The sequence below is a fragment of the Chlorocebus sabaeus genome, chromosome 8 (genome assembly GCF_047675955.1).
Source record: "Chlorocebus sabaeus isolate Y175 chromosome 8, mChlSab1.0.hap1, whole genome shotgun sequence".
NCBI lineage: Eukaryota > Metazoa > Chordata > Mammalia > Primates > Cercopithecidae > Chlorocebus > Chlorocebus sabaeus.
This window is the reverse complement of record NC_132911.1, coordinates 26093977-26120562: the sequence shown is the minus strand read 5'-3', so window position 1 is coordinate 26120562 and position 26586 is coordinate 26093977. Positions and strand designations below refer to the sequence as shown.

The 26586-nt window shown below is 45.6% G+C and overlaps 2 protein-coding genes across 2 annotated transcripts in view; one reads left to right on the top strand and one right to left on the bottom strand.

Moving 5' to 3' along the window:
- The window catches only part of DPYSL2 (dihydropyrimidinase like 2), a 146322-nt gene extending 127229 nt beyond the window's left edge, over positions 1 to 19093 (bottom strand). Inside the window, exon 1 of the mRNA XM_007961977.3 lies at positions 18444 to 19093. Coding sequence (XP_007960168.1) covers positions 18444 to 18797 — 354 coding nt within the window. The 5' untranslated portion in view covers positions 18798 to 19093. The remainder of the gene's footprint in view (positions 1 to 18443) is intronic.
- A 109-nt stretch (positions 19094 to 19202) lies between these two features.
- PNMA2 (PNMA family member 2) lies at positions 19203 to 26258 on the top strand. Its single transcript, XM_037983667.2, has 3 exons — positions 19203 to 19307; positions 23428 to 23561; positions 23866 to 26258. The coding sequence occupies exon 3, from the start codon at positions 24354 to 24356 to the stop codon at positions 25446 to 25448; it is 1095 nt and encodes a 364-aa protein (XP_037839595.2). The 5' UTR covers positions 19203 to 19307; positions 23428 to 23561; positions 23866 to 24353; the 3' UTR covers positions 25449 to 26258.
- The last annotated feature ends 328 nt before the right edge of the window (positions 26259 to 26586 follow it).

Below are 26586 nucleotides of genomic sequence, written 5' to 3'. Positions count from 1 at the left end.
ACTACCTGTCAACTGATGAATGAATTAAAAACCAGGTATTATATCCATACAATGGAACCTCATTCACCATGAAAATGAACAAAGTACTGATACATGTTACAACACCAATGAACCTGGAAAACATTGTGCTGAGGGAAAGAAGCCAGTCAGAAAAGACCACATAGTATATGTTTCCATGTATATAAAATGTGAAAATAGGCAAATCCATACAGACAGAAAGCAGATCAGTGGTTGTCAGAAGCTAGGGGTGGAGGAAATGGATAGTGACTGTTTACTGGGTTTCTTTTGGGGATGACGCAAATGTTCTGAAAGTGGACAATGACAATGGGTGCACGTCTTGTGAATATCCTAAAAGCCACTGAATTATACACTTTAAAGGGGCAAATTTTGTGGTAAGTGAAAAATATTTCAATAGTAAATACTTGTACCAAAGCTCATTCCTCTCCTGAAGTTGACCCTGCTACCACTTCCCCTTGGAATAAACTCTGCCCCTCTTCTTTTACCTAAAAATTAACTCCACCAGACATAAAGTCCCTCAAATCCAACTCTGACCTCATCCCTGGGTTCACAGAAGTTTCCTGCCACAAGAGAAAGCCCTGATCATCCTCCGACAACTGTGTCCTCCTCTGTACTTGAAGCCAGTCCCTCCTTTCCTGTCAGGGAACCACGCCTGCCTCCTATCTCTATCAGTCCTGCTCTCCCTTCTAGGGCCTTCCTCTCTCTACACAAATATGATCATGGCTTCCACACCTTACCAAAAGCAAAAGAACTTCAGAAGGCACAAGTGCCCTCCCTGTGCCCATATCCCTGGCAAACCACCTGTCTTCCCAAAGGACACCAAGGTGAGTTTCCTCAAGTACCCACCACTCTCCCAACCTCACAGCACAGCAGCTGCCACTCACCCGCCATCAAGCCTGCTCCCAACAAGACCAACACCTAAGCTCAACTAGTGGTGTCCTTTCAGGCTTCATACTATTTCATTTTTTTTCTGCCTTTAATACTGTTGACCAATACCTCTTGAAATACCCTTGTCTCCCTTCCCTAGCTCGACTTTTAAATATTCATTAATATAAAATCACCCTTTATTAAGCACCTGCTAATACCAGACCCTGTACTTTCACCAGTCCTCTGGGCCAGTCTGAATAATACTGTAGAACAGAGGTTCTCTCTATTTGTCTTATGTGGTACCGGAGCCCAGATCAGTTACACCCGAGGCCCAGAATAAATGACTCACCCCAGTTCTAGATGGCTCCAACGTCTGTGTTCTTTCTACCACCTTACACATTCTCCCTGACTGATCTCATCCACCTCATGGCTTCAGACACCACCTCCTTGCCAATGGCACCCTATCTCTATCTCCAGCCCCCAAATCTCTTCTGATCTCACTTCCAGCTGGTTGCAGAGGTTGAGAGGTGATCTCTACATACCCAGGAGTGTTACTGCTGGGCCTGTGGGAACTTCCATGAGCCCCCAAGCTGCCATTCCACAGGGATTAATGCCCCTGTGTTCTCTTCAGACCTCCATTGTGGGTCTCCTCGATTTCCTCTGCTGTTTCCTTATTTTGTTTTCTGTCCTTCCTACGGTCTGAATGTGTCCCCCAAAATTCATGTGTTGAAAACCTAATCCCCGGCCGGGCGCGGTGGCTCAAGCCTGTAATCCCAACACTTCGGGAGGCCGAGACGGGCGGATCACGAGGTCAGGAGATCGAGACCATCCTGGCTAACACGGTGAAACCCCGTCTCTACTAAAACATACAAAAAACTAGCCGGGCAAGGTGGCGGGCGCCTGTGGTCCCAGCTACTCGCGAGGCTGAGGCAGGAGAATGGCGTAAACCTGGGAGGCGGAGCTTGCAGTGAGCTGAGATCTGGCCACTGCACTCCAGCCTAGGCGGCAGAGCCAGACTCCGTCTCAAAAAAAAAAAAAAAAAAAAAAGAAAGAAAGAAAACCTAATCCCCAATGCAACAGTGTTAAGAGGTGGGGGTTTTGGGGAGGTGCTTAGGTCATAACGGTTGAGCTTCCTCATCACTTTTTTTGTTTTTTGTTTGTTTGTTTGTTTTTGTTTTTGAGATGAGGTTTTGCTCTGTCGCCCAGGCTGGAGTGCAGTGGCACAATCAGGGCTCCCTAAAGCCTTAAACTCCTGCACTCAAACCATCCTCCCACCTCAGCCTCCTGCGTAGCTGGGACCACAGGCCTGAGCCACCACATCTAACTGGGAAGTCATTCAGTAACAAGACCTCCCTGTCTAGACCTAGCGTATAAGAAAGAACTGGTCATGATACCCACTTTGCAAATGATGAAGCAAATCTAAAAGAAACAGGTGATTTGCTAAAGCCACCATCTGGTATACCACAAAAAAACTCACTATAACTGGTGAAACTCATCCTAATCTTTTGCACACCAGATTCTCCAGCGACATTCCAGGAAATCTCAAGAATTAAGTTTGAAACACAGCATTGGAACGGTTTCCTCACAGAAGTACATCTTCTTACCTAACTAAATGGCCAGAAGGAAGGACAAAGAAATGACTGGTGATCATGTTAAGTTTTTTAAAGGGTCCTAAAAACAGTCCAGAGTCCTAATGGAAATTGAGGAATTTGTAGAACGTCTGCACATTTCTCTCTCTGGTTCTAAGCCTGGGTAACTTCATGCAGACTTAATTCCTGAATGTCTCATGACAATTTCAAAGTCCACATCCAATTAAGATGTGACCAAAATGTCACGGACCAACCAAATGTTATCACAAGAAATAATACGGCAAAGATATACATTTGCTGGTGTGCTGTGATGAAGCTAAGATAGCCAAGACAACACAGTGATTACAATGCTCGGCGTTACAGGATGATCTCATGGGAAGAAGGTAAAGCTGACCCTACTTGGAAATCCTGCTTTGCTAATTCTGTTACTGAAATTGGAGGAGATTTAGTGAACAGAGTTGTAGATGATAGTTGGGTTTTTTCCTTTTCAGTTAATTTTTTTTTTTTTTTTTTTTTTTTAAGGGGGAGTTTCGCTCTTGTTGCCCAAGCTGGAGTGCAATGGCACGATCTTGGCTCACTGCAGCCTCCACCTTCCAGGTTCAAGCGATTCTCCTGCCTCGGCCTTCCAAGAAGCTGGGATTACAGGCACAGGCCACCACGCCCAACTAATTTTTTTTGTATTTTTAGTAGAAACGAGGTTTCACCATGTTAGCCAGGCAGGTCTTGAACTCCTGACCTCAGGTGATCCCCTTGCCTCTGCCTCCCAAAGTGCTGGGATTACAGGCATGAGCCACCGCACCTGGCCCCAGTCAATTCTTTTCTAGCCATCTTCATTACCAGCTTTGGCATAATCATATGCCCTGTAAGACATTTAATTCATTCCTAAAAAAAAAAAAAAAAAAAAAAAAAAGTTAAAATGTGAAAATCCAGCAGTTGAATGGACAGTTTTGGACTCCATTGGTTTTAGTGATGTGACTATAACTCTGAACATGCATCAAGTTTTTAAAAGAAAAATTATAGGCAGCACAGTGGCTCATGCCTAATCCCAGCCCTTTGGTAGGCTGAGGCAAGAGGATCCCTTGAGCCCAGGAGTTTGAGACCAGCCTGGGCAGCAAAATGAGACCCTGTCTCTACAAAAAAATTTAAAAATGAGCCGGATGTGGTGGCACACACGTATAGTCCCAGCTACTCAAGAAAATCACATGAGCCCAGGAGTTCAAGGCTGCAGTGAGCTATGATCACATCACTGCACTGCAGCCTGGGAGACAGAGAGAGATCCTGTCTCTAAATTGATAAATATAAATGAAAAAGTAATTTGGCCAGCCGCTCCATGTACAACATTCCAACTAAAATATTAACGAAGATCATAAAAACAGGAACATGCCCAATAGTTTTGTAAAACTTAGACCAACAGGCAACCTAAAGCCAGAATCTTATACTGATCTTAGGCCTACTATTGCCAGCTAGTAGTGCCATAGGAATCATGCCTTTTTATTCTGTTTTTCTGATGCTTTGACATCTGGGGCCTTGCCGACCCTGGAGAGACTGCACCTCCCAAGCTAACCAATTCCTAGAGATGCCACTCTCCTGGTGGCATGTCTTTTATATGCAAACCAACTAATCCAGAGCTCACACTCCATCCTTCTCCTTCAGGGAACTCTTAAACTTGGGGCCAATATCCACCTACCCTAATCACCCAGGGTCAGGAACCAGACGTTTAGGGACAGCCACTATGCTCCAGGACCCATCAACATTATCCAAACTAGCCACCCTAAACCTGTTTACCCCTCCTCTCCTATTCCTTCCCAGAAACCACAGTAAGGGCTCTTGGCCACCTATTCCCCTGGCTCCCTCTGCCACCTGGCCAATGTGGTGCTTCCCGAGTGGCACTGCACTGTGTTCAGTGCCTCCTGTTTCCAGGGATCTGTGAGTATTCATTTCTTTCTTTTTTTTCTTTCTTTTTTTTCTTTTTCCATGGAGTCTCGCTTAGTCGCCAGGCTGGAGTGCAGTGGCGCGATCTCGGCTCACTGCACCCTCCGCCTCCTGGGTTCACGTGATTCTCCTGCCTCAGTCTCCTGAGTAGCTGGGACTACAGGCACAGGTCACCATGCCCAGCTAATTTTTGTAATTTTAGTAGAGACAGGGTTTCACCATGTTGGCCAGGATGGTCTTGATCTCTTGACCTCGGGATCCACCCGCCTCGGCCTCCAAAAGTGCTGGGATTACAGGTGTGAACCACTGTGCCCGGCCCATTTCTTTCTTTATGACAGTCATTTACATATCTGTGTGTCTCACCATACCTGATCCCAGATGCATTTTGAAACAATTGCACATACCGGTCTGCCAGGGGCCCTGTTTCTCTCTTCAACAGAAGTCACAGCTCCTGGAAAGGGACTGTGCAGGAAGTGGGATACAGGACAGACAAGGAGAGGTAGAGGTGCCACCTCACCAGTGCTGCTCTAGTAGCTGATGCTAGGTTGTCTGAGGCAGTGTTCACAAATCTGGGTCACAATGAGACACCGGGCGCGGAGGCTCATGCCTGTAATCTCAGCACTTTGGGAGGTCGAGGCAGGTGCATCAGTTGAGGCCAGGAGTTCAATACAAGCCTGGCCAACATGGTGAAACCCTATCTCTACTAAAAACTACAAAAATTAGCAAGGTGCTGTGTTGCACGCCTGTAATCCCAGCTACTCGGGAGGCTGAGGCACGAGACTTGCTTGAGCCTGGGAAGCAGAGGTTGCAGTGAGCCCAGATTCCACCACTATACTACACTCCAGCCTGGGTAATAGAGCCAGACTCCATCAAAAAAAAAAAAAAAATAGACAAATAAGAACCATACATTTAGTTTTTTTATAAAGCCCAAATTGTACATATTTTTTAATTCTGGGATTAATTTCCCTTTATGATTTCAGTGTTAAGATGTTATTTATTTTATGAAATAATATTGCGATAATTTTTAAGGTCCTTATTTGGCAACATAAAAAGTTGGCAGCCGCCTCCCAATTTATTTTTGAAAGGTGCATGTAAAAACCCAAACCTGAAACCTCTGCACCAGAAAATAAGAATTGGACAAGGACCTGGTGCTTGAAATGACCAATATATGTCATCGGAGTAGAGCCAAAGACAATTTACACACTTCTCTGCCGAAAACATGGGTTCCAAAGGGATTTCATCTGAATTGAAGATAAATACAAAGGGAAAAAATTAAGCTTATGAAAAATTACTACACAGTAAGGGATAGGAGAGATCATCCTTTAAAAAAAAAACCTTCAGGAAAATATTTAGCATCTTCCATGGAGGCTAGGAACGTATCTCTAAAACAAAAATAAAACACCGGACAATATAACTTATCACATCAATCCCTGATTTTAACAGCATATTGAGAAACAAAAAAGTCACCAAGAGCTGATCTGCCACTCACAGCAAGGGTTGGGCATGCTCCTGTTGAACAGAAATGAGTTCAGGGCCCGTCAGCAGCAGCCAGGCCACTCTTGTCCAGGATGGACCAAGACAGAACTAGCCCACTCCCCAGTCATATTTAATAAAATCTGAACATTGGTTCAAGCTGCAAAATGCCAAACTCCCCCACTGTAACTAATAGCAGTGATCACTGCTTCTTTGTCAACTACAGCGTTAGCCTCAGTCTCATCTGCCCTCCTCTGCAGAAGACACACTGAGATGCCCAGTCATAGGATTGTCCCCACTTTCTGATATCACCCAACCCAGAGGGCGCCCTCACTTCCTTGGGCCTCCAAAATCACCCAACCAAAGCCCAGATCCTTCTCACACCCTTGGACAGAGGCACCCCATAGTTCTCCCATGGAACACGCCAAGGTGGGTCACTGCAACAAGGCACAAACCCAACTGGTTCAACTACAGGTGTGTTCCTGGTGGTCACTCACTGAAGGACATTGACAATATGCTCAAGTAGCAATTAAAAGATGATTCTTCAACATGATAGAGAGCATCGCTTTCAAACAATGACAAAAGAGGCCTTTTCATCAAAGTCAGAAATCAAACAGGGAACCCTAATATTACCACCATGGTTCTAGAAGTTATAGTCAATGTAATCAGACAAGGAAGTGAAATAATGAATAAAGCCATTGGCAAAAAACGCACAAGACTATTATTAGCCACAGATAATAAAACTGTCTAAAAAGAATCAATGGAAAACTATTAGAGCCAAGAGTGAGTTCAGTAACATGACCTATTGCTAATTAATATAAAACCCCAGAGTTGGTGCGGTGGCTCACGCCTGTAATCCCAGCTCTTTCAGAGGCCAACGTGGGCGGATCACAAGGTCAGGAGATAGAGGCCATCCTGGCTAACGCAGTGAAACCCCGTCTCTACTAAAAATACAAAAAATTAGCCAGGCGTGGTGGCACACGCCTGTAATCCCAGCTACTCGAGAGGCTGAGGCAGGAGAATCGCTTGAACCTGGGAGGCGGAGGTTGCAGTGGGCCGAGATCATGCCACTGCACTCCAGCCTGGGTGACGGAGCAAGACTCCATCTCAAAAAAATAAAATAAAATAAACCCCAGAGTCTCCCAGAACATAAACTACAAAATATAACAGGGAAATTTCCCATTCATTATAGTAACAAAACATCTAGAAATAAATCTAACAAAATATCTGAATAAGAGGTAAGACATAATATAAACTTAAATAGAAAGACTTACTATTTTAAAAACAAATGTGTCTTAAAATAACTTAATATATACATTTAATAATTCTGGTTACAAAATCATATCAGGTTTCTGTAACTAAAAATATGTAGTGGAAAGCACATTTGAGTGATGGGGAAAATGAAAAGTAAAGATATTAAAGAGCTACAGTAACTAAAGCAGTATCGAACCACCGTGGATTTAGTAAACTGGATCAATGAAACAGAATAGAAAGCTAAAAAACTGATCCTGGTGTATATAAGAGGTTCAGTATATTAAAAAAAATAAGTGGAAAAAACATCAATTGTTCAATAAATGCCATTGGAAAAACCGTCTACTTGAAAAATTAACTTATATGTTACTTCAAGTTAAAGACAAAACTTAATTGTCAGATTAAAATGTAAATAAACATGAAATTCAGGCTGAGCATGGTGACTAATGCCTGTAATCCCAGTACTTTGGGAGACAAAGGCAAGAGGATCTCTTGAGCCCTGGAGTTCAAGACCAGCCTGGGCAACATAGTGAGATCCCATCTCTACAAAAACATGCCAGCCATGGTGGCATGCGCCTGTAGTCCCAGCTACTCAGGAGGCTGAGATGGGAGGATTGCTTGAGCCTAGGAGGTCGAGGCTGCAGTGAGCTTATGATGATGCCACTGCACCCTAGCCTGGATGATGGAGTAAAACCCTGTCTCGAAAACAACCCAAAAAACTATTTTAAAAACTCATGAAACTCAAAAAGATTTTAGGAGAAAGCACAGGTAAATAATTATATAAACTTAAAGTCAGAATGACTATAAAGGCAAAAAATACGTCAGAAAAGATGGATCAACTTGTAAATTTTAAATTTGCATGTCAAGAGATCAAAGCCATTTAAAAATTAGAGGAAAACTAAGAAAAAATATGTAGCAGATGACATTAAAATGAATACATTTTTAACATGCAATTTTTACAAATCACAGTCTGAAATATGAACACAGATAGGAAAACCATCAAACAACACGTCTAAACTTGGGAAATAGCACCAAGAACTGTAACATTCTGTAATGTCAGGAATATTGCAAAACAGTAATTTTCTCTCTCTCTCTCTCTCTCTCTTTTTTTTTTTTTTTTTTTTTTTGAGACGGAGTCTTGCTCTGTCGCCCAGGCTGGAGTGCAGTGGTGCAATCTCAGTTCAGTTCACTGCAACCTCTGCCTCCCAGGTTCAAGTGATTCTCCTGCCTCAGCCTCCCAAGTAGCTGGGATTACAGGTGCGCACACCACCATGCATGCTCGGCTAATTTTTGTATGTTTAGCAGAGATGGGGTTTTGCCATGTTGGCCAGGCTGATCTCGAACTCCTGACCTCAGGTGATCCACCCACCTCAACCTCCCACAGTGCTGAGATTACAGGCGTGAGTGACCACGCTCGGCCCTCATCTATTTTTAATGGAAATTTGAAGCCTGGAAAATATAATGCAACAAAATACTATCTGTGGTTATTTTTACGTAGTAAGACTATGGATGATTTTTCTTTTCAAAAATTTGTTTATCAAGGTCATCTACAATAAACATGGTACTTTCGTTATTATTTCTTTAAAAAAGAACAAAATAAAAATTGAAATCAGAATGTCTGTTCAGCAAAGGACATAATCCTTTGTGAAAAGAGGCTCAACAAAACCACAATGAGACACCATCTCACATCCAGTAGGATGATGCCTATCCAAACAAACAAGAAACCTACCGAAAAATAAGTATAGGCAAGGATGTGGAGACACTGGAAACCTTGGGTACTGTTGTTGGGAATGTAAAATGGTGTAACAACTGTGGAAAACAGTATAGTAGTTTCCTTTAAAAATTAAATAGTTATCAGATTATCTGGCAATTCCACTTCCATGTACACACTCAAAAGAATTGAAAGCAAGGTCCCAAATAGATATTTGCATAGCCATGTTCATAGCAGCATTATTCACAAGAGCTAAAAGATGGACAACCCAATTGTTCACTGATGAATAAATGAACAAATAAACAAAATGTGGTCTATACATACAATAGAATATCTTCAGTCTTGTGTTTTAAATTCAGCCTTAAAAAGAAAGGAAATTCTGGGCCAGGGGCAGTGGCTTATGCCCGTAATCCCAGTGTTTTGGGAGGCTGAGACAGGAGGATTGCTTGAGCCCAGGAGTTCGAGGTTACAGTGGGCTATGATGGCACCACTGCACTCCAGCCTGGGTGACAGAGCAAGACCCTGTCTCTTAAGGAAAAAAAGAAAAAGAAAAAGTAAGGAAATTCTGACATATGCTACAACATGCACAAACTTTGGGGACATTATGCTAAGTGAAATAAACGCGTCAAAAAAAGACACCTACTCTTTGCTTCCACTTACATGAGGTTCCTAAAGTAGTCACATCAACAGAGACACAAAGTAGAAAGGTGACTGCCAGGGGCTGGGAGGAGAGGGGAATGAAGAGTTGTTGCTTCATGGGTACAAAGTTTCAGTTTTGCAAAATGAAAATTATTCTGATGACTGGTTGCACAATAATGTGAATATACTTAACATTACCGAACTGCACATTTAAAATCGTTAAGACAGTAAATTTTATGTTATGTGTATGCTATTACAATATACTTTTTTAATTGAACTCATTTATTTTATTAGTTTATTAGTTTAAAATAAATGTATTAGTTTAAAACTCAGCTTGTTGGTTGCTGCCTTCCTCAACACCATCCCTGCCACTCCCAAATCATTGGATTAGAAAGCAAATTTAAAACTTTATTAAAAATTTATATATATACACACACACACATATATACCCATATGTCTGTATACATTCATATATATGCACACACAAAGAAGGAGTTTTTTAAATATGAACAAGATCTTCAGATAGAAGAACAAGGCTTATTCAGTGCACAAAACGCTCAAGAACACTGAGCTACTACAAATGCTATTCTAAATGAATTTCAAACCTCCCCAAGGATTTAGCTACATGAATATGATTCTAGGAAATTAGGTACTGGAACTCCTTTGCTAGATTTCAGATGATCCAGCAGTTTTATGAACAGCCAGGGACAGTATAATACCAAACGCATAAGCAACAAAAGAAAAAAATAGATAAATTGGATTTCATCAAAATTTAAAACTTTTGTATACCATCAAAAAAGTAAAAAGATAATCCACAGAATGGCAGAAAATATCTGCAAACCACAGATGTGATAAGGGCCTAGTATCTAGAATACATAAATCATTCATACAATTTAACAATATGACAAATAACCCAGCTGAGAAAAATGGACAAAGATTTGAATGGACATTTCTCCAAAGAAGACACACAAATGGCCAAAAAAGCACGAGAAAAGATGCTCATCATTGTTAGTTATTAGGGAGTGCAAATTAAAGCCACAATGAGATACCAATTCCCACCCACCTGATGGTTATAACCAAAATAAGGAAAATAACAAGTGTTGGCCAGGATGTGCAGAAGTTGGAACCTTCAAATGCTGCTGGTGGGAATGTAGAATGGTACAGTTTCTATAGAAAAGAGTGTGGAAGTTCCTCAAAGAGCTAAACATAGAGTTATTATATGACCAGCAATTCTACTCCTAGGCAGAACACAAGAAAACTGAAAATTGTTTGTTTGTTTGTTTGTTTGTTTTGAGACAGTCTCACTCTATTGCCCAGGATGGAGTGCAGTAGCGCGATCTTGGCTCACTGCAACCTCCGGCTTCCTGGTTCAAGCGATTCCCATGCCTCAGTCTCCTGAATAGCTGGGATTACAGGCTTGTGCCACCGTGCCTGGCTAATTTTTGTATTTTCGGTAGAGATGGGGTTTCACCATGTTGGCTAGGCTGATCTCGAACTCCTGACCTCAAGTGATTCGCCCACCTTGGCTGGGATTACAGGCATGAGCCACGGTGCCCGGCCTTGAAAACATATGTTTAAACAAAAACTTGTAAAAAAATGTTAATAGCAATATTATTCCTAACAGCCAAAACATGGAAACAAACCAAATGTCCATCAACTAATTGTAAAAACTAACGAATAGGATACATACAGAACAATGGAACATTATTCAGCCCTGAAAAGGAAGGAAGTACTCATACATGTTACAACACAGAGGAACCTTGAAAACATTATACTAAGTGGAAAAAAAAAAACAGACACAAAAGACCATGTACTATATGGTTCCATGTCTATGAAATGTCCCGAACAGGCAAATCCACTCAGAAAAAAAAGCAGAAAGCAGATTAGTGATTGCTAGGGGCTGGGGGGAGTGGGAAAAAGAAAGTGACTGCTTAGTGGTACAAGCTTTCTTTTGGAGGGGTGATGAAAATGTTCTGGAATTAAACATAAATGGTTATGCAACATTGTGAATGCAGTAAAAGCCATTAAACTGTTCACTTCAAAGCGGCCAAAACGAGAATTTTATGTTATGTGAATTTTGTCTCAATTATTAAAAAACAAAACAACAAACAAACAAACAAAAAAACAGCCATGGGCAGCATAGCTTTCTTTCAGAGCCGTCAGTGGAATTGGATAGAAAGAGCATTAGAGATTCCTAGGACAACACAATGACCACTGAGGTTAGACGACTGTGCAGGTCACACGGCCAGTCAATGGCAGAGCCAGGACTACCAGCTGGCTTTACTCAGTGCTTTCTGCAGGATGCCGTCAGAATCAGAGCCCATGCAGCTTATCTGTATATTCTCAAAAACAAACACAAACCACCTTTAAGACCAGGCACTTGCACACAAGACAGTATTTGTGTGCAGTACCTATGGTACTAGGTTACCACCAGCTGCAACCAACTAAATCAAGTGTCCATCAGTCCTACCTGCCAATGCTCTTATTGATGACTCTTTCATTAGTTTCATTTGCTTGTATTTCATGATTGTTATGGACTTTGTGTTTGTGTTCCCCTCTCCAAAATTCCTATGTTGAAATCCTAACCCCTAATGGAATGGTATTGGCAGGTAGGGCCTTTGCAAGGTGCATAGCCCATGAGGGTGTGAGCCCTCATAAACAGGACTAGTGACCTTATAAAAGAGACCGCAGAAAGCTCCCTTGGCCCCTTCCACTATGTAAGGACACAAGGAGAAGATGGCAATCTGGAAACCATAAAGTGGGCCCTCACCAGATACCAGATCTGCCAGCATATTGATCTTGGACTTCCCAACCTCCAGAACCATGAGAAATAAGTGTTTCTTGTTCAAGCCACCTGGTCATGGTAATTTGTTATCACAGCCTGACTAAGACAATGATTTACATCAAGTAGAAAAATTACACTGTCATCACATTGCTCTAATTTCTAATCTTAGAAAAGCATGTCATTCATACTGCCATAGTTGACTTGTGTCCCAGGGATATTTGAAGACATTTCTTGTATTTTAAAAAATGATAGATGGAATGTCAGCAGTTTAGGGCACATTCATAAAGACAAATCAACAGTCCATTTTATAAATGGCTCCAAAGAGTACACTGAAAAAAACAAACAAACGAACAACAACAACAAAAAAACAGGCATTCAGAACTTTTTTGCAATAATGCATTCTTTGGAGATAAAATGAGAAAAAATAATTAATATCAAAAGCAAATCAGAATATATCAGAGTGATATATAAAACGCTCTCTAGTCACATATCCCTGGGGTTCAAGCCCTGCCTCTGGCTTTTCATTAGTAAGTTGCTTTATATATTAGTCTGTTCTTATCCTGCTAATAAAGACATATCTGAGACTGGGTAATTTATTGAGAAAAAGAGGTGTAATGGAGTCACAGTTGCACACGGCTGGGGAGGCCTCACAATCACAGCAGGTGGTGAAAGGCATGTCTTACATGGCAGCAGGGAAGAGAGAATGAGAACCAAGCAAAAGGGGAAAACTCTTACAAAACCATCAGATCTTGTGAGACTTATTCACTACAATAAGAACAGTACGAGGAGAAACCACCCCCATGATTCAATTATCTCTCAGCGGATCCCTCCCACACAACATGTGGGAATTATGGGAGTACAATTCAAGATGAGATTTGGGTGGAGACACAGCCAAACCATATCATCTCACAAGTTGCATTTACCTTTATATATTTCATTTGCAAAATAAGAATAAGAGTAACACCTACTTAGTAGAGTCATCTTAGAATTAATAAAATAGTCCATACAAAGCATTTAACACAGGACTTACCCGGTAGAAAATATGGAGTTTAATGGGATGTAAAATATTTTGCCTCCAAAATTAAATTGTACCCTTATGTTTACTACATATCTCTGGCAGCGTAACTGAGCCACAGAATTGACTATTGGAAGAAATATGATACTAGATTAGGAAATATTAGTTCAAATCCTAGTTTACATACTTACTAAATAGCAAGACCTTAGGAATTAGGCAAGTAAATATCACTAAATCTCAGTTTCCTTATTTACAGAAAATAAATAATGCCTGTATCAGACAGTGTTGGGGCAAGGTTTTATTAATAGAACAATATACTCTAAACATTCTAAAACGTAGAATCTAGAATTTAAAAGCACATTCTAGAGTTATATAATGCTACATAAATAACAAAGCTTTACTGGTAGAGGACTACAGTTGGGACTGAAAACAAGAGACCTCTATCCCAGTCCTGGGACTATCACCTGGGCTCCAAGGAGTGAAGTAGTTTTCAGGATATCACTTTCTTCACTTGTAGAATGAGGTAATTAAACAATCATTAGGTTTCTTGCAAGTTCTGACATTCAATGAGGGTATACATTTGAATCCATGATCAATCCTGACTTCCCCTTCTTGCTCAAGAAAGTAGAGAGGGATGCTTGCAACAAAGGACCCTGGAATAAGTGGCCTGTTTTTACCAGGCTAGAAAAACTCCCCAGCCTCACCCTGATTTCCATGGTACAGAGCCATGAGTTTGGGAACCACGCAACACTGCATATGCAACCATGCAAAGGTCATGGCCAGAAGTTGTCACTGGGGTTCAATGACAGCAGTTCTCTCCATCCTTGAGCTCCAAGGGGAAAGATGGTAGATGCTGGTTAGCTGGCAGGAGCTTTCTTCTGGTTAGATTGTAGGCCCCAGACCTGGGGAAGCCTATTTCATCCCAAATCTAATCCTTCTTCCTTCCTCCCACAATTAATTATTGCAGGCCAATTAATTGAGCAACAACTTTTTAAATCATTAAAGGCTTGTTATAATTTAACTAATTATACAAATAGTATTCAGCCATAAAAAGGAAGGAAATTCTGTCACATGTTACAACATAAATGAACCTTAAGGGCATTATGCTAAGTGAAATAAGCCAGTCACAAAGAACATAAACAGTGTCATTTCACTTATATGAGGAATCTAGAGTAGTCAAGCTGGCAAAGACAGAAAAGAGAATGGTGGTTGCCAGGGGCTGGGAAGAGGTGGAATGAGAAGCTGGTGTTTAATGGGTACAGAGTTTCAGTTTGGGGGGATGAAAAAGTTCTGGAGATTGGTTGCACAGCAATGTGAATACACTTAACACCACTGGACTGTACACTTAAAAATGGTTAAGGTGGCAAATTTTATGTTATATAAAAATTATTTTTTAATTTAACTAATTATATGATTAGTTAAATAATCAGCTGGGAAATCAAGAGCAAACAATAATTATGGATTTTCATCATTTCCTTCCCCTCTCCAAGTACTCTCCACCTCTACTATCCTCCTTTTGAACCCAGGTGGGTCTTAGGTTTTTTGGAATCCTGAACACACAAATGCTCATATCTCCTGTTTCGAACCAAATATGACCTGTAAAGTATCAAGGTATTGCCTTTATTCCAAATCTCCACCACACACCCCACTAACTACACATTCGTTTTGTTTAACAGTCTAGTCTGTTACCAAACCACGGATCTCTGGGGACAACTTGGGCATCAGTCATTCGCCTGAGGAGCAGATGGCTTTAATCATTGGAATTTCTCTTTAACTAAGATTAATGCAAGTTAAGAATTCTGAATGGGAGAAGGACGGCCAAAGAGTGATTTTAGAACCTGTTGTCCTTTGGAAGAAGAAAGGTCTAGAAGGGGCATCCTCTGGGGATGGAGTGGGGATGATGTTGAACAGTTAGAGGGCAGCACAGCACTAGGCTCCCAGGGCCAGAAGAGACTCAACACAGGGAGAAGGGATGGGGACCCAGATGGAAGGGAGCACCAGAAAGCACTTCACAGACTCAGTGACGTTGTCAAGCTCAGCAGCACTGTGCAGTTCACTCAGTGGCACCTGCCCTGGAGAGGAAGAGAATCACTCCCTGTCACCCCAACCTGCATAGGTTGTTTACTGCTGGGAAAAGGGCCTAGAGGCCCCTTTGGAAAGCATTCTTATGGTCCAGTATCCCAGGTGGAGCCACTGGTTCTCACTACACTGTGTCTGGGGTGAAATGGAGGGAGTTCCTAGGAGGAAGGGAAGAGGCTGAAGGACCCCTGGGCACTGACAAGGGAGGATTGGGCCAACAGAGATGCCCTTCTCTCTCTTCCAAGAGGTTCAGAGTCTTTCACAGTGGTGATCAATGTAACCTCACTGCAGCCCAAAGTGGACTTATAGGGAAAAGAGAATAACAGGATAGATGCTTTCCTCATTCACAATCACTATACCAGCTCTTTCTCTCTGCCAAAATCTGACATGCCAAGTCAAGCCACACCCATCGCTTTCTGGTGCTGTCTGGCTCACACTCTGAACATAATTTCATTTAGTTCCTGCAAATGCGCATGTCCAACATCTCTAATCTTCCATGAGCCATGTGGCATGTGGGTCAAGGAAGCCTGTTCTCTCCCTTCCCAAAGCCTTGCTAGGGGAACAGCAGGCCTCTTAGTGCAACAGCTGAGCAAAGCCATGTCTGACCACACACTAATAACACACAAATAAAGCTGCAAGAGAGGAGGGATGGTGTGAGTCCGGGTCCCAGGATCCACCCACTCTCAATCTCCCCTACCTTTCTCTGTGCCAGGGCTTTCAATTAGAATGCATGGAGATGCTGGCACTCACCCGGCTCACTCATTGAAAACTAACTAATGACAAGTCAACTCAGTCAAAACGGTGGGCCAGTTGAGCTTTTCAGAAGTCACTATTGTTATAAATATAAACACATGTATAGCCACAGCCTTTCCCCTGTTGTACAGACATGAAATATTGAAACATTGCAAGTACTGACCCAGATAAATGCTCTTAGTCATGAATGACAAAATCTCATTGAATAGACCTTACGTGATAAGGCAAGATTAAACATGAAAATTCAGGGTAAGGTACTGCAGAAAGGCCAAGCTAGAATTGCCCTCTGTTAGTAATAACTGGGCAACTGAAGCCAACGTGGATTGCAATCTAAAATTGCCTGGCGGTTTGTTTGCATATTTTTCTCTTCAAATCTCCCCCTCTGTGTGCCTTAGATTTACAATTTAGAATTTCAAACATCTAAGCTTCCAAATGGCCAAGAAAAAAGAAGTGTTATTCAACCCGATGAAACTATGCCTTTCAAACTTGAGTTTTAATTCACTGCTATCATGATAGGGGTGGCCACTTTCAACCCCTATCCTCTGATCTGCCATATTTTACATGATCTCTTCTTTATTCTCCAGTTGTTTTTTCTGCTTCATCTAGGACATTAGAATCACCAGCACAACTCGCCATGCATGAGGCTACTCACTCAACCATGATGCTGTATGATTTTGGCCCTCACCCAATGTATTCACATAGGGAAGTGTTTCACACACACTCAGCTTTCAGTATAAGTTAAATTATTAGAAACTTTTACTTCAATTGTCTGATCACTTGGAACAAAGCAAGTTTTTTGGGTTTAGGTTCTTCTGGTTGACTCATAGTGAAATATGGATATGAGACACTCCCTTATATGAACAAATTAGAGGGCAGGGCTGGGGGTGGATATAAATTATTAGTTGTGTCACCTTTTACAAATGACAGCAAATGGCTTATATTTCCTAGACCTGACCCTACAGAAGTCAAAACTCTATGTCACATCAGCAAACAGTCACATCATGCCCCAACCATCGTCACCAACTCTGCATTGTTCTCAAAGGCTGTCACTGTAAGTACACAAATGTAAATGCTTGTGGGATCCCTCACTGAATATGTATAGACCACTCCCAACTACTCTGGAAGCCTTCTGAGAAGAAGAAACCTCTTGCACTTTGCATAGCTAACCTTCTTCCTGCCCTACAAGGCAAGGCGCACGATAGGTATTCAATCAATAATCATTCATTGATTGACTTCTCATTTTTACCACCAGACATGGGAAAGAAACAGAAAACGTGTTAAAACATTTTGCATTGTAAATTATCAGTTAAGAAATTAAGGCTGTGGAAAAGAATTACACTAGTGTAAGGATCACTCAGATAAAGAGAGAATTGTGGTGTGAGATTATTACTGCGCTGAAAATGCTCACTGTTCATATTTGTCAGAAAGTGACAAACATTTTTTAAAATCAAGAGTGACCAAAACGGCCTTTGTTTCCCCCATTAACACAGGAAGAGGGGGTTTAGTCTTCTTCGATAGTCTATTTCGAATGCGAGGGGTTTTCCCCCTTTTCTTGTCTTTTTGACCCTTTGAACATAATCCACTTAGTTCCCCGGTTCCTAAAACGCCTCCCACATAGCGGTTTGGGGAGAGCTCCGTGAAGCCCTGGCTGAGACACTTATTGGAACTTTGTTCCCCGCATAGGCTATTTAGGAGCGTCTCGGTTTCCTCGGGCGACTCCACGGCCTCTCTGGCTCTTCTCAAGCTGCGAGCAGGAGTCAAGGGCTGTGCGGTGCTCTGAGGCGGTCCGGGGGGCGCTGACCATGGTCCTGGCCTCGGAGCTCAGGACGCGAGCGCAGAAGGCGCCGGCGAAGACTGCGGGGAGCGGCCGTCGGAACCCCCACCCCTCCCGACCACCGGGGAGCCGCGGGCCTTCACGCAAAGCCTCCACCGCACGCTCCGAGCCGCCTCAAAAAAAGGGTGGGGCACCCAGTCGCAGCTGCCATCGGAAGCCGCCCGGGAGGATTTCAGAAGAATGGAACCGCGGCCAACCCCCTCCCAGGCGACCACCGCCCGCCCCAGCAAGTGATCAGCCCATCGCCTACGCCCACCCCCCACCTCCCAAGCTCAAGGAGACTCGGGCAGCCTTTGTGGGCTCACGGTCGCCCACCGCCCAGCCCGAGCCTCGCCGCACCCAGCGCGGAGAAGGGGCGGGTAGGGCGGGGTGCCCGTGCAGATGCGGGAGGCGAGGTACAGGGCGGGGCATGAAGGCGGGCGCGCCGGGCTCAGGGGCGAGGGAGGGGCGATCCCCGAGCCCCGTCCTCCGTCTCCACCCCCCACCCCCACACCGACCTGGTCGTAGATGTTCTGCAGGGCTTCCTTGCCCGAGGCCCTCCGGATCTCCACCTTCCGGCTCGATTCAACAGATGGCTCCCCGCCGGCGCGCCGGCCCTGCCGCGAGTACGGCGGCTGCGGGTCCGGACCCAAGTGGGCGACGTCCCGCTGCTGAGCCACCACCTGCCCCGAGCCCCGGCCCACTGACAGCGAGTCGAAGTCGATGGTCTTGTTCTCCGAAGACCCTTCCACCGGGCAAAACATGCCACAGAATTTCTGCCGGGGCTTGGGGCTGCCGGAGCCCAGGTTTTTAAAAAAGGCAGGGACCTCTTCGTCCTCTGCCGCCTTCCCGGATTGCTTTCTCTCGGCCATGGCTCGGGGGCTCAGGGAGGGTCCTCGCCGTCCGTCCGTCCGTCTGCCAGTCCCTAACTCTCCCTTGCTGTGTGCACAAGCCCCCTAGCTGCTGCCGCGGCTGCCGCTCGCCGCCCACCGCAAGGTGCACAGAAAGGAAGGAGGGCTGGCGAGCCGGCGACCCACCCTCCCGGTCCCTCCCCCTGACCCCGCTTCTCCCCTCCCTGCCCACGCCCCCCGCGGCTACAGCGCGAGCTCTGGGAAGCGGCAAAGTTGGATCTGGGAGGGCGTCCGCGGCGGCTGCGGGAGCCGAGAGGCTGCCAGTTCCCGGCAGCGCGGGGAGGAGGGAGGCGCGGGTGGGGCGCGGCGCCGGGGAGGGGAGCAGCGCGCAGGGGAGGGCTGGAGGGGAGGGAAGGAGAGAGAGAGGGGAGGGCGGCACCGCCCCTAGCCCCGCGCTCCGGAAGTGAAGCGGCCAGACCACCAGCTAATGGATGCGGAGCGGAGGGCCTGCTGACCGCTCTCCGCGCCTGGGTAAGTATTGGGCAGGGCACGCGGAGTGAGGTCCCGAGGGCGCAGCCTTCGGCCCCAGTGCCCCTCTCCTCCACCTGCCTGGTCCAGGCGCCTCTGCCCCGTCGCATGGCGGAGGTGGGCTGGGGGCGAGGGCGCACTCCGGGATAGGGCTCCCGCCCCGTTACCCTGGGTGTGAGCTGATGGATGGGAAAAGGGGACAAGCCATGCGCCAGGCTACTCAGGGTGTGAGAAGGGGGGTGACACTGAAGATGAACAAGGGGTAGCACACGCAGGGTGGACAGGAGGGGGGCAGCCAAGACGCTGGACACCCAAGCTTCAGTTTGCCCACTCGCCTTGGCAGGCTGCACGGAGCAGAGACTGAAACGAGAAGGTTCCCGCTTCGTGCATCCACTTTGGTGTGGTTGGGGTGACGGGGGAGTTGGGGGACACACAACATGGCGGGAAGAAATGCAGAGGGGCGTAGCAGATGGGAGAGGAACACAGAGAGAGACGCAGATCTGTGGTCTATGGGGGTGTAGCAAAGGGTGCAGTTGGGAATTCCAGCCCAGTGCCACGACTTAGAGAGGGGGTGCAGACCTGCTCTATTGCCCAAGGCGCCATGGACCATGTCTGCGCCACTGCACCAAGAAGGGCGCAGGAACGTGTCGCGGTTTGGTTTATTCTGCTTCCCCCACCAAAAAAAAAAAAAAAAAAAGTGGGCGAAAAAACAAATAGAAACCCCCTCCCCAAATCTCTAGCTTCCCTCGCCCCAGTGCCCCGCCTGATTCCCCCGCCCCTGTTGCGCACTGCGCCACTGCCGCGGCGTTTCCCAGGTTACCAGATGCCACGTGTTTGGGGAGTGAGTGCGGGTGCGTATCTGGTGCGGAGAAGGAGGTAGGATGTGGGCTGTGTGTGCCATGAATTGTGTGGGGCCAAGCGGGGGAAAGGTGTGTAGGAACTTGGTGTGTGTGTGCAGGTGGCTGAGCCACGGCCACAGGGTTGGTAAGTTTGCACCAGAGGGCAATTAGATTTGTGTGCTAACACGGTCAATGCGGGTCCTTCATTACTTATTCCCATCTCCACGTCCTTTCCGCGTATCAGTCCCTGCCTCTGCGCGATGACAGCTCCGCCTCTCTTTCCACAGTGGCAAAATCCTGCAGAAATGGTGCCCCTCCTTTGGTGGCCCGGGAGGGAGGTCTGGGCATGCTCAGTAACCAGGGTGGGTTTGGGCTGAGAGGCCATTTACCGCAGGGCGACCGCGCAGGGCCGTGTAACCAGGGATCCAGTCCCATTGTCAGCCCAGGATTAAATGCGGTTACCAACCACCCCCACCATCCAATTGTGAGAGATAGTTTGGTGAATAGAGTTACATCTGGTTGACAGCTAGTCGCAGTTTGAAGATCAGCCCACCGTGATAGGTGGAAAGGCGTCTCCGAATGAGAAAGAGAGACTGAGGAAGAAGAATATAGGAGTGGAGGGGCTGAGAGAACCCGGGGGCGCATTTTGGACTTAGCGCCAGATGTGCTTTGCATTTGAATAAAGCATTTGAAAAAAGCGCTTCCTTCTTCATTCCAAGGAAATGAATTACATCATTTCCTCCTCACAGCCCCTCTGAGATGCGTGCCTTATCAGCACTGCTTTCCAGGTTAAGAAACAGATTAAGAGAGCTTGGGGCGCATCGCCAAGGTTGGGTATTTAGTTAAATGATCCAACAATTCCAGTGGGGGTCTTCCACCTCAAAGTCTGGCTTCTTTTCCAGCTTGTCCTGTGACCCCCTTTATGTGAGAAGATACAAGGTTCTTCTATTTCTACCATATCCAGATATTTCCATCCGTGGCCCTATTGTATATCAAGGGTGTTTTTTGCCATGTTTTTATTTGAATGTCACACTGCAGGTCACACTGGGAGGAAGAGTCACCCGAGACAGCCTAACTTCAGCATGGCAGTCATTCTGTAGACTGTAGAGATGCTTTTTCCTGGGCAGTATCTTTTTACATTCCCTGTTTCCTCTAAATATCCCAGTGGGGAGGAAGGTTGCCCCCAGTTTATTTTTGTTTTTGTTTTCAGACAGTCTCACACTGTCACCTAGGCTGGAATGCAATGGTGCAAACGCAGCTTACTGCAGCTTTTATCCGCTTGGCTCCCTCCTCAGCCTCCCAAGTAGTTGGGACTATAGGCGACTGCCACACGCCCAGCTAATTTTTTTATTTTCCTTTTTGTAGAGACAGGGTCTCACTGTGTTGCCCAGGCTGGTCTCAAACTCCCGGGCTCAAGTGATCCTCCTGCCTTGGCCTCCCAAAGTGCTAGGTTTACAGGTGTGAGCCACTGTACCTGCCCCTCCCCCACAGCCCCCACATTTTGGAAAGGAAAAGTCAGGCATGGGGAAGTCAGCAGTCTCAGGTCTTTGAGACTCCTGGGCACAGGGTAAAGCAGTATTTTGCCCTCCTGGCTCTCTGGCACCGCTGGTGCCTTCAGCACCTCCAAGAAGACTGAGGAGATGTGCCCCCAGCAGGAGCACTGCTGATAGAGTTACAGGACAGCACTGTGGCGTATGGCCCCCATTCGAGCTGATGAAGATGTTTAGGCCAAGGGGGAAATGGCTGTAGCCCCTTAACACATACTCCGCGGCAGTAACTGGGAGGTATTAGGAACTCTAACTTTTTCTTTTTTTTTTTTGAGACAGAGTCTCGTTCTGTTACTCAGGTTAGAGTGCAGTGGTACGATCTCGACTCACTGCAGCTTCCACCTCCCAGGTTCAAGCGATTCTCCTGCCTCAGCCTCCCAAGTAGCTGGAATTATAGGCACGCACCACTACACCCAGCTAAATTACTTATTTTTATTAGAGACAGGGTTTCGCCACGTTGGCCAGGCTGGTTTCAAACTCCTGACCTCAGGTGATCTACCCGCCTCAGCTTCCCAAAGTGCTGGGATTACAGGCATGAGTCACCGAGCCTGGACAACTCTGACTTTTTTATGTTCTCTAATCCCCACATGTTCTCCAGAACAAACTCCTTGATAGGTGTGCTTCCTCCTTTTTTCTTTTTTCTCAAATGATGGGTTAAAGTTCAAATGTTAAGAAAGGCTGGGTGTGGTGGTTGATGTGTGTAATTCAGCACTGTGAGAGGCTGTGGTGGGATGATTGCTTAAGCCCAGGAGTTTGAGACCAGGCTGAACAACGTAGGGAGACTCCGTCTCTATGCAAAATTTAAAAACTAGCCAGGCATGGTGGCATGTGCCTGTGGTCCCAGGTAGTCAGGAGGTTGAGGTGGAAGGATTGCTTGAGCCCAGGAGAGGTCAAGGCTACAGTGAGCGGTGTTTACACAACTGCATTCCAGCCTAGGCAACAGAGTGAGACCCTGTCTCAAAAAACAGAAACAGAAACAAATGCTTGGGGAGTGTTGTGTTAGTAACTTACTGTCTTAGTCTATTTTGTGTTTCTATAAAGAATAACTGAGGCTGGATAATTTATAAAGAGGCTTATTTGGGTCACAGTTCAGCAGGGTGTACAAGAAGTATGGTGCTGGCATCTGCATCTGGTGACCCCTCAGGAAGCTTCCAGTCATAGCAGAAGGCAAAAGGGGAGCAGATGTAGCAAGAAAGGGAGCAAGAGTGAGGGGCAGGAGGTGCCAGTCTGTTTTTAACAATCAGATCTCGAGGAAACTAATAGAACAAGAACCCACTCATAACCCCAAGAATGGCACCAGGCCATTCATAAGGGATCCACTCTCATGACACAAACACATCCCACCAGGCCCCACCTCCAACACTGGGGATCACATTTCACCATGAGATTTGAAGGGAACAAACATTCAAACTATTTCATTTACTGTTCATAGCAAAAGCAAAGCCCAAATGTGTGTTTGCAAAACCTTCCAGACACAACAAGAGAGAATTAATTCATAATTCCCAATTTAACTTAGTCGGCCCTGAGATTTTTTCCCCTGAATTGTTATACCTAGATTAAACTATTTTTAAACGTTTGAGTGATTCCTAATTAGTTTTGTTAATCAAAGAGGTAAAGCAACTTAATACTGAGTAGTATTGTGAAAGATTGTCATATTTTTGAATAAGTGCATTAACCGTCTTCCTGCTGAATATTAATGAAGCATAAATACCTGTTCTTCTTATTTATGTGTAACAGGGCAGCTTGGCTTGGCTGGAGCTAAGAGCCAGACACACCATTGTGTGGAGGTGGGTGACGTCTTCCTGTGCTAAAAGGTGAATGAATAAATAAGCTCCTCACCGCTTGCGGAACACTTGGGAACATATAAACAGGTATTTAGCCACATCTCCTGATTTCATCTTTCACATGGCAAAGACCTTGAATCCTGTCCTTAACTGGGGCTCAGACATTAATCAACAGGTCTGATGAGCATATGGTGGGAATGCCAGATTTCATTGGAGTCCTCAAGAGAAAAAAAGTCACAGTAAGCAAACAAGGGGTGTGACAGAGTGGGACGAATGCAAGCACAGTGTGAAGCAGAACCCGCATCTGCCCCCAGTTCCATTCCAGACTAGAGTATGGATGCTTCCAGGGAAAGAGAGCGCTATGTAGTAAAACTGAACATTGTTTCACCAGGGTTCCAAGCCACCCTCCTGGGAGGCTTCTCTCCAAGAGTTCTGGGTACCAGAGTGGAAGGCATTTTCCCACCAACTGGAGAGAGACGAAACATCGGAGACCAGGAGGCTGTGGAGAAAGCAACTGACCCAGGTGCCTCAACTATCCGAGAAGGGTCAGCACCACGTGGCTGCCAGCATCTTTGAGAAAATCATCCGCAACCAGACTTCAGAGCTGCGGACAGAGGTGTGGTTAGAACTGAGATACAACCTGCCCACCTGGGTCAGGTCTAAAGACAAGAAGTCCTGAGTTCTTGCCACTGAGGAGGCCAGGGTCATTTGTCCAGAAAACTTTGGCACTGTCTTTGAGTGACCTAGTCTGGGACCCATTCACTGGTGGGTTCTAAGGTTAGACGCTCATTCAGGATATTTTCAATACTAAGTCAGTGCATAGCTGCCCCACTAACAAATTGGTGACCGTAGAGTCAGAGCGGGTCAATTCCTGGGACAATGGCGCTGGCGCTGTTAGAGGACTGGTGCAGGATAATGAATGTGGATGAGCAGAAGTCACTGATGGTTACCGGGATACCGGCGGACTATGAGGAGGCTGAGATTCAGGAGGTCCTTCAGGAGACTTTAAAGTCTCTGGGCAGGTATAGACTGCTTGGCAAGATATTCCGGAAGCAGGAGAATGCCAATGCTGTCTTACTAGAGCTTCTGGAAGATACTGATGTCTCCGCCATTCCCAGTGAGGTCCAGGGAAAGGGGGGTGTCTGGAAGGTGGTCTTTAAGACCCCTAATCAGGACACTGAGTTTCTGGAAAGACTGAACCTCTTTCTAGAAAAAGAGGGGCAGACGGTCTCGGGTATGTTTCGAGCCCTGGGGCACGAGGGCATGTCTCCAGCCACAGTGCCCTGCATCTCACCAGAATTACTGGCCCATTTGTTGGGACAGGCAATGGCACATGCGCCTCAGCCCCTGCTACCTATGAGATACCGCAAACTGCGAGTGTTCTCTGGGAGTGCTGTCCCAGCCCCAGAGGAAGAGCCCTTTGAGGTCTGGTTGGAACAGGCCACGGAGATAGTCAAAGAGTGGCCAGTAACAGAGGCAGAAAAGAAAAGGTGGCTGGCAGAAAGCCTGCGGGGCCCTGCCCTGGACCTCATGCACATAGTGCAGGCAGACAACCCGTCCATCAGTGTAGAAGAGTGTTTGGAGGCCTTTAAGCAAGTGTTTGGGAGCCTAGAGAGCCGCAGGACAGCCCAGGTGAGGTATCTGAAGACCTATCAGGAGGAAGGAGAGAAGGTCTCAGCCTATGTGTTACGGTTAGAAACCCTGCTCCGAAGAGCCGTGGAGAAACGCGCCATCCCTCGGCGTATTGCGGACCAGGTCCGCCTGGAGCAGGTCATGGCTGGGGCCACTCTTAACCAGATGCTGTGGTGCCGGCTTAGGGAGCTGAAGGATCAGGGCCCGCCCCCCAACTTCCTTGAGCTAATGAAGGTAATACGGGAAGAAGAGGAGGAAGAGGCCTCCTTTGAGAATGAGAGTATCGAAGAGCCAGAGGAAGGAGATGGCTATGGCGGCTGGAATCATGAAGGGGACGACTGAAGACCACCTGGGGGCAGGACCCATAGCCAGTGGGCCTAGGGACATTCACTTTAGTAGGCTAAGACCTTTAAATTTTTTTCTTTAATATATGGCACTAAAATCAAAGCATGAAAGCCAATTATTGACCTTCCTTCCTTCCTTCCTTCCTTCCTTCCTTCCTTCCTTCCTTCCTTCCTTCCTTCCCTCCCTCCCTCCCTCCCTCCCTCCCTCCTTCTCTCCTCTCCTTCTCTCCTTCCTTCCTTCCTTCCTTTCTTCCTGCCTTCCTTCCTATTTTTCTCTTTCTTCTTTATTTCTTAGGTCTCACTCTCATCACCCAGGCTGGAGTGCAGTGGCTCACTGCAGCCTTGACTTCCCAGGCTCAGGCTCAGGGGATCCTCACACCTTAGCCTCCTAAGTACCTGGGACTACAGGCATGGACCACCACGCCTAGCTATTCTTTTGTTTGTTTGGTAGAGACAGGGTTTTGTGTTGCTCAGGCTGGTCTGGAAACTCCTAGGCTCAAATGATGTGCCCCACTCGGCCTCCCAAAGTGCTGGGATTATAGGCATGAACCACCATGCCTGGCCCTTGATTTTTCTTTTTAAGAAAAAATATCTAGGAGTTTCTTAGACCCTTTGTAGATTATTAGTGAACAAAAGATTAAACTCCAAATATTAGATAGTAAGCCTGAAGGAATCTGAAACACTTGTACTTCCAATTTTCTTTACATAATCCCAAGTAGACCAGAATTGGCCCATACCATAGAAGAAAGAATTGGCAGTCAAAAAAAAAAAAATACCTTTTGTAATATGTTTGAAAAATAAAGCTGTTTGACTTGTCAGGTGTTTCGCTTCCTTAAATCAGCAAATTCTCCCTGAGTACCTGGCTTTGTGAGACACAGTTCAAGGAGTTACAAGACTACAGCTATAACCTACAGTTGAGCAGTTATAAACCAACAAAATGGGCCCTGCCCTCAGACAGGTTCCAGTCTAGATGAGGAGATGATCTAGACAGGTAAAAGGCTAACTAATCCTTTGTGTGAATTAAGTTCATCACCCCAATAAAAGTGTCATCACCCAGTGAATAGGACCATCTCCGCTTGCAGGTTTTTGTTGATATTGTCGTTATTGTGTTGTTTTAACCTGGGAAGTGTTCTTCC

Bases quoted from the DNA above. Each gene is read 5' to 3' on its own strand.
- PNMA2 (XM_037983667.2), top strand. From the start codon at position 24,354: ATGGCGCTGGCGCTGTTAGAGGACTGGTGCAGGATAATGAATGTGGAT.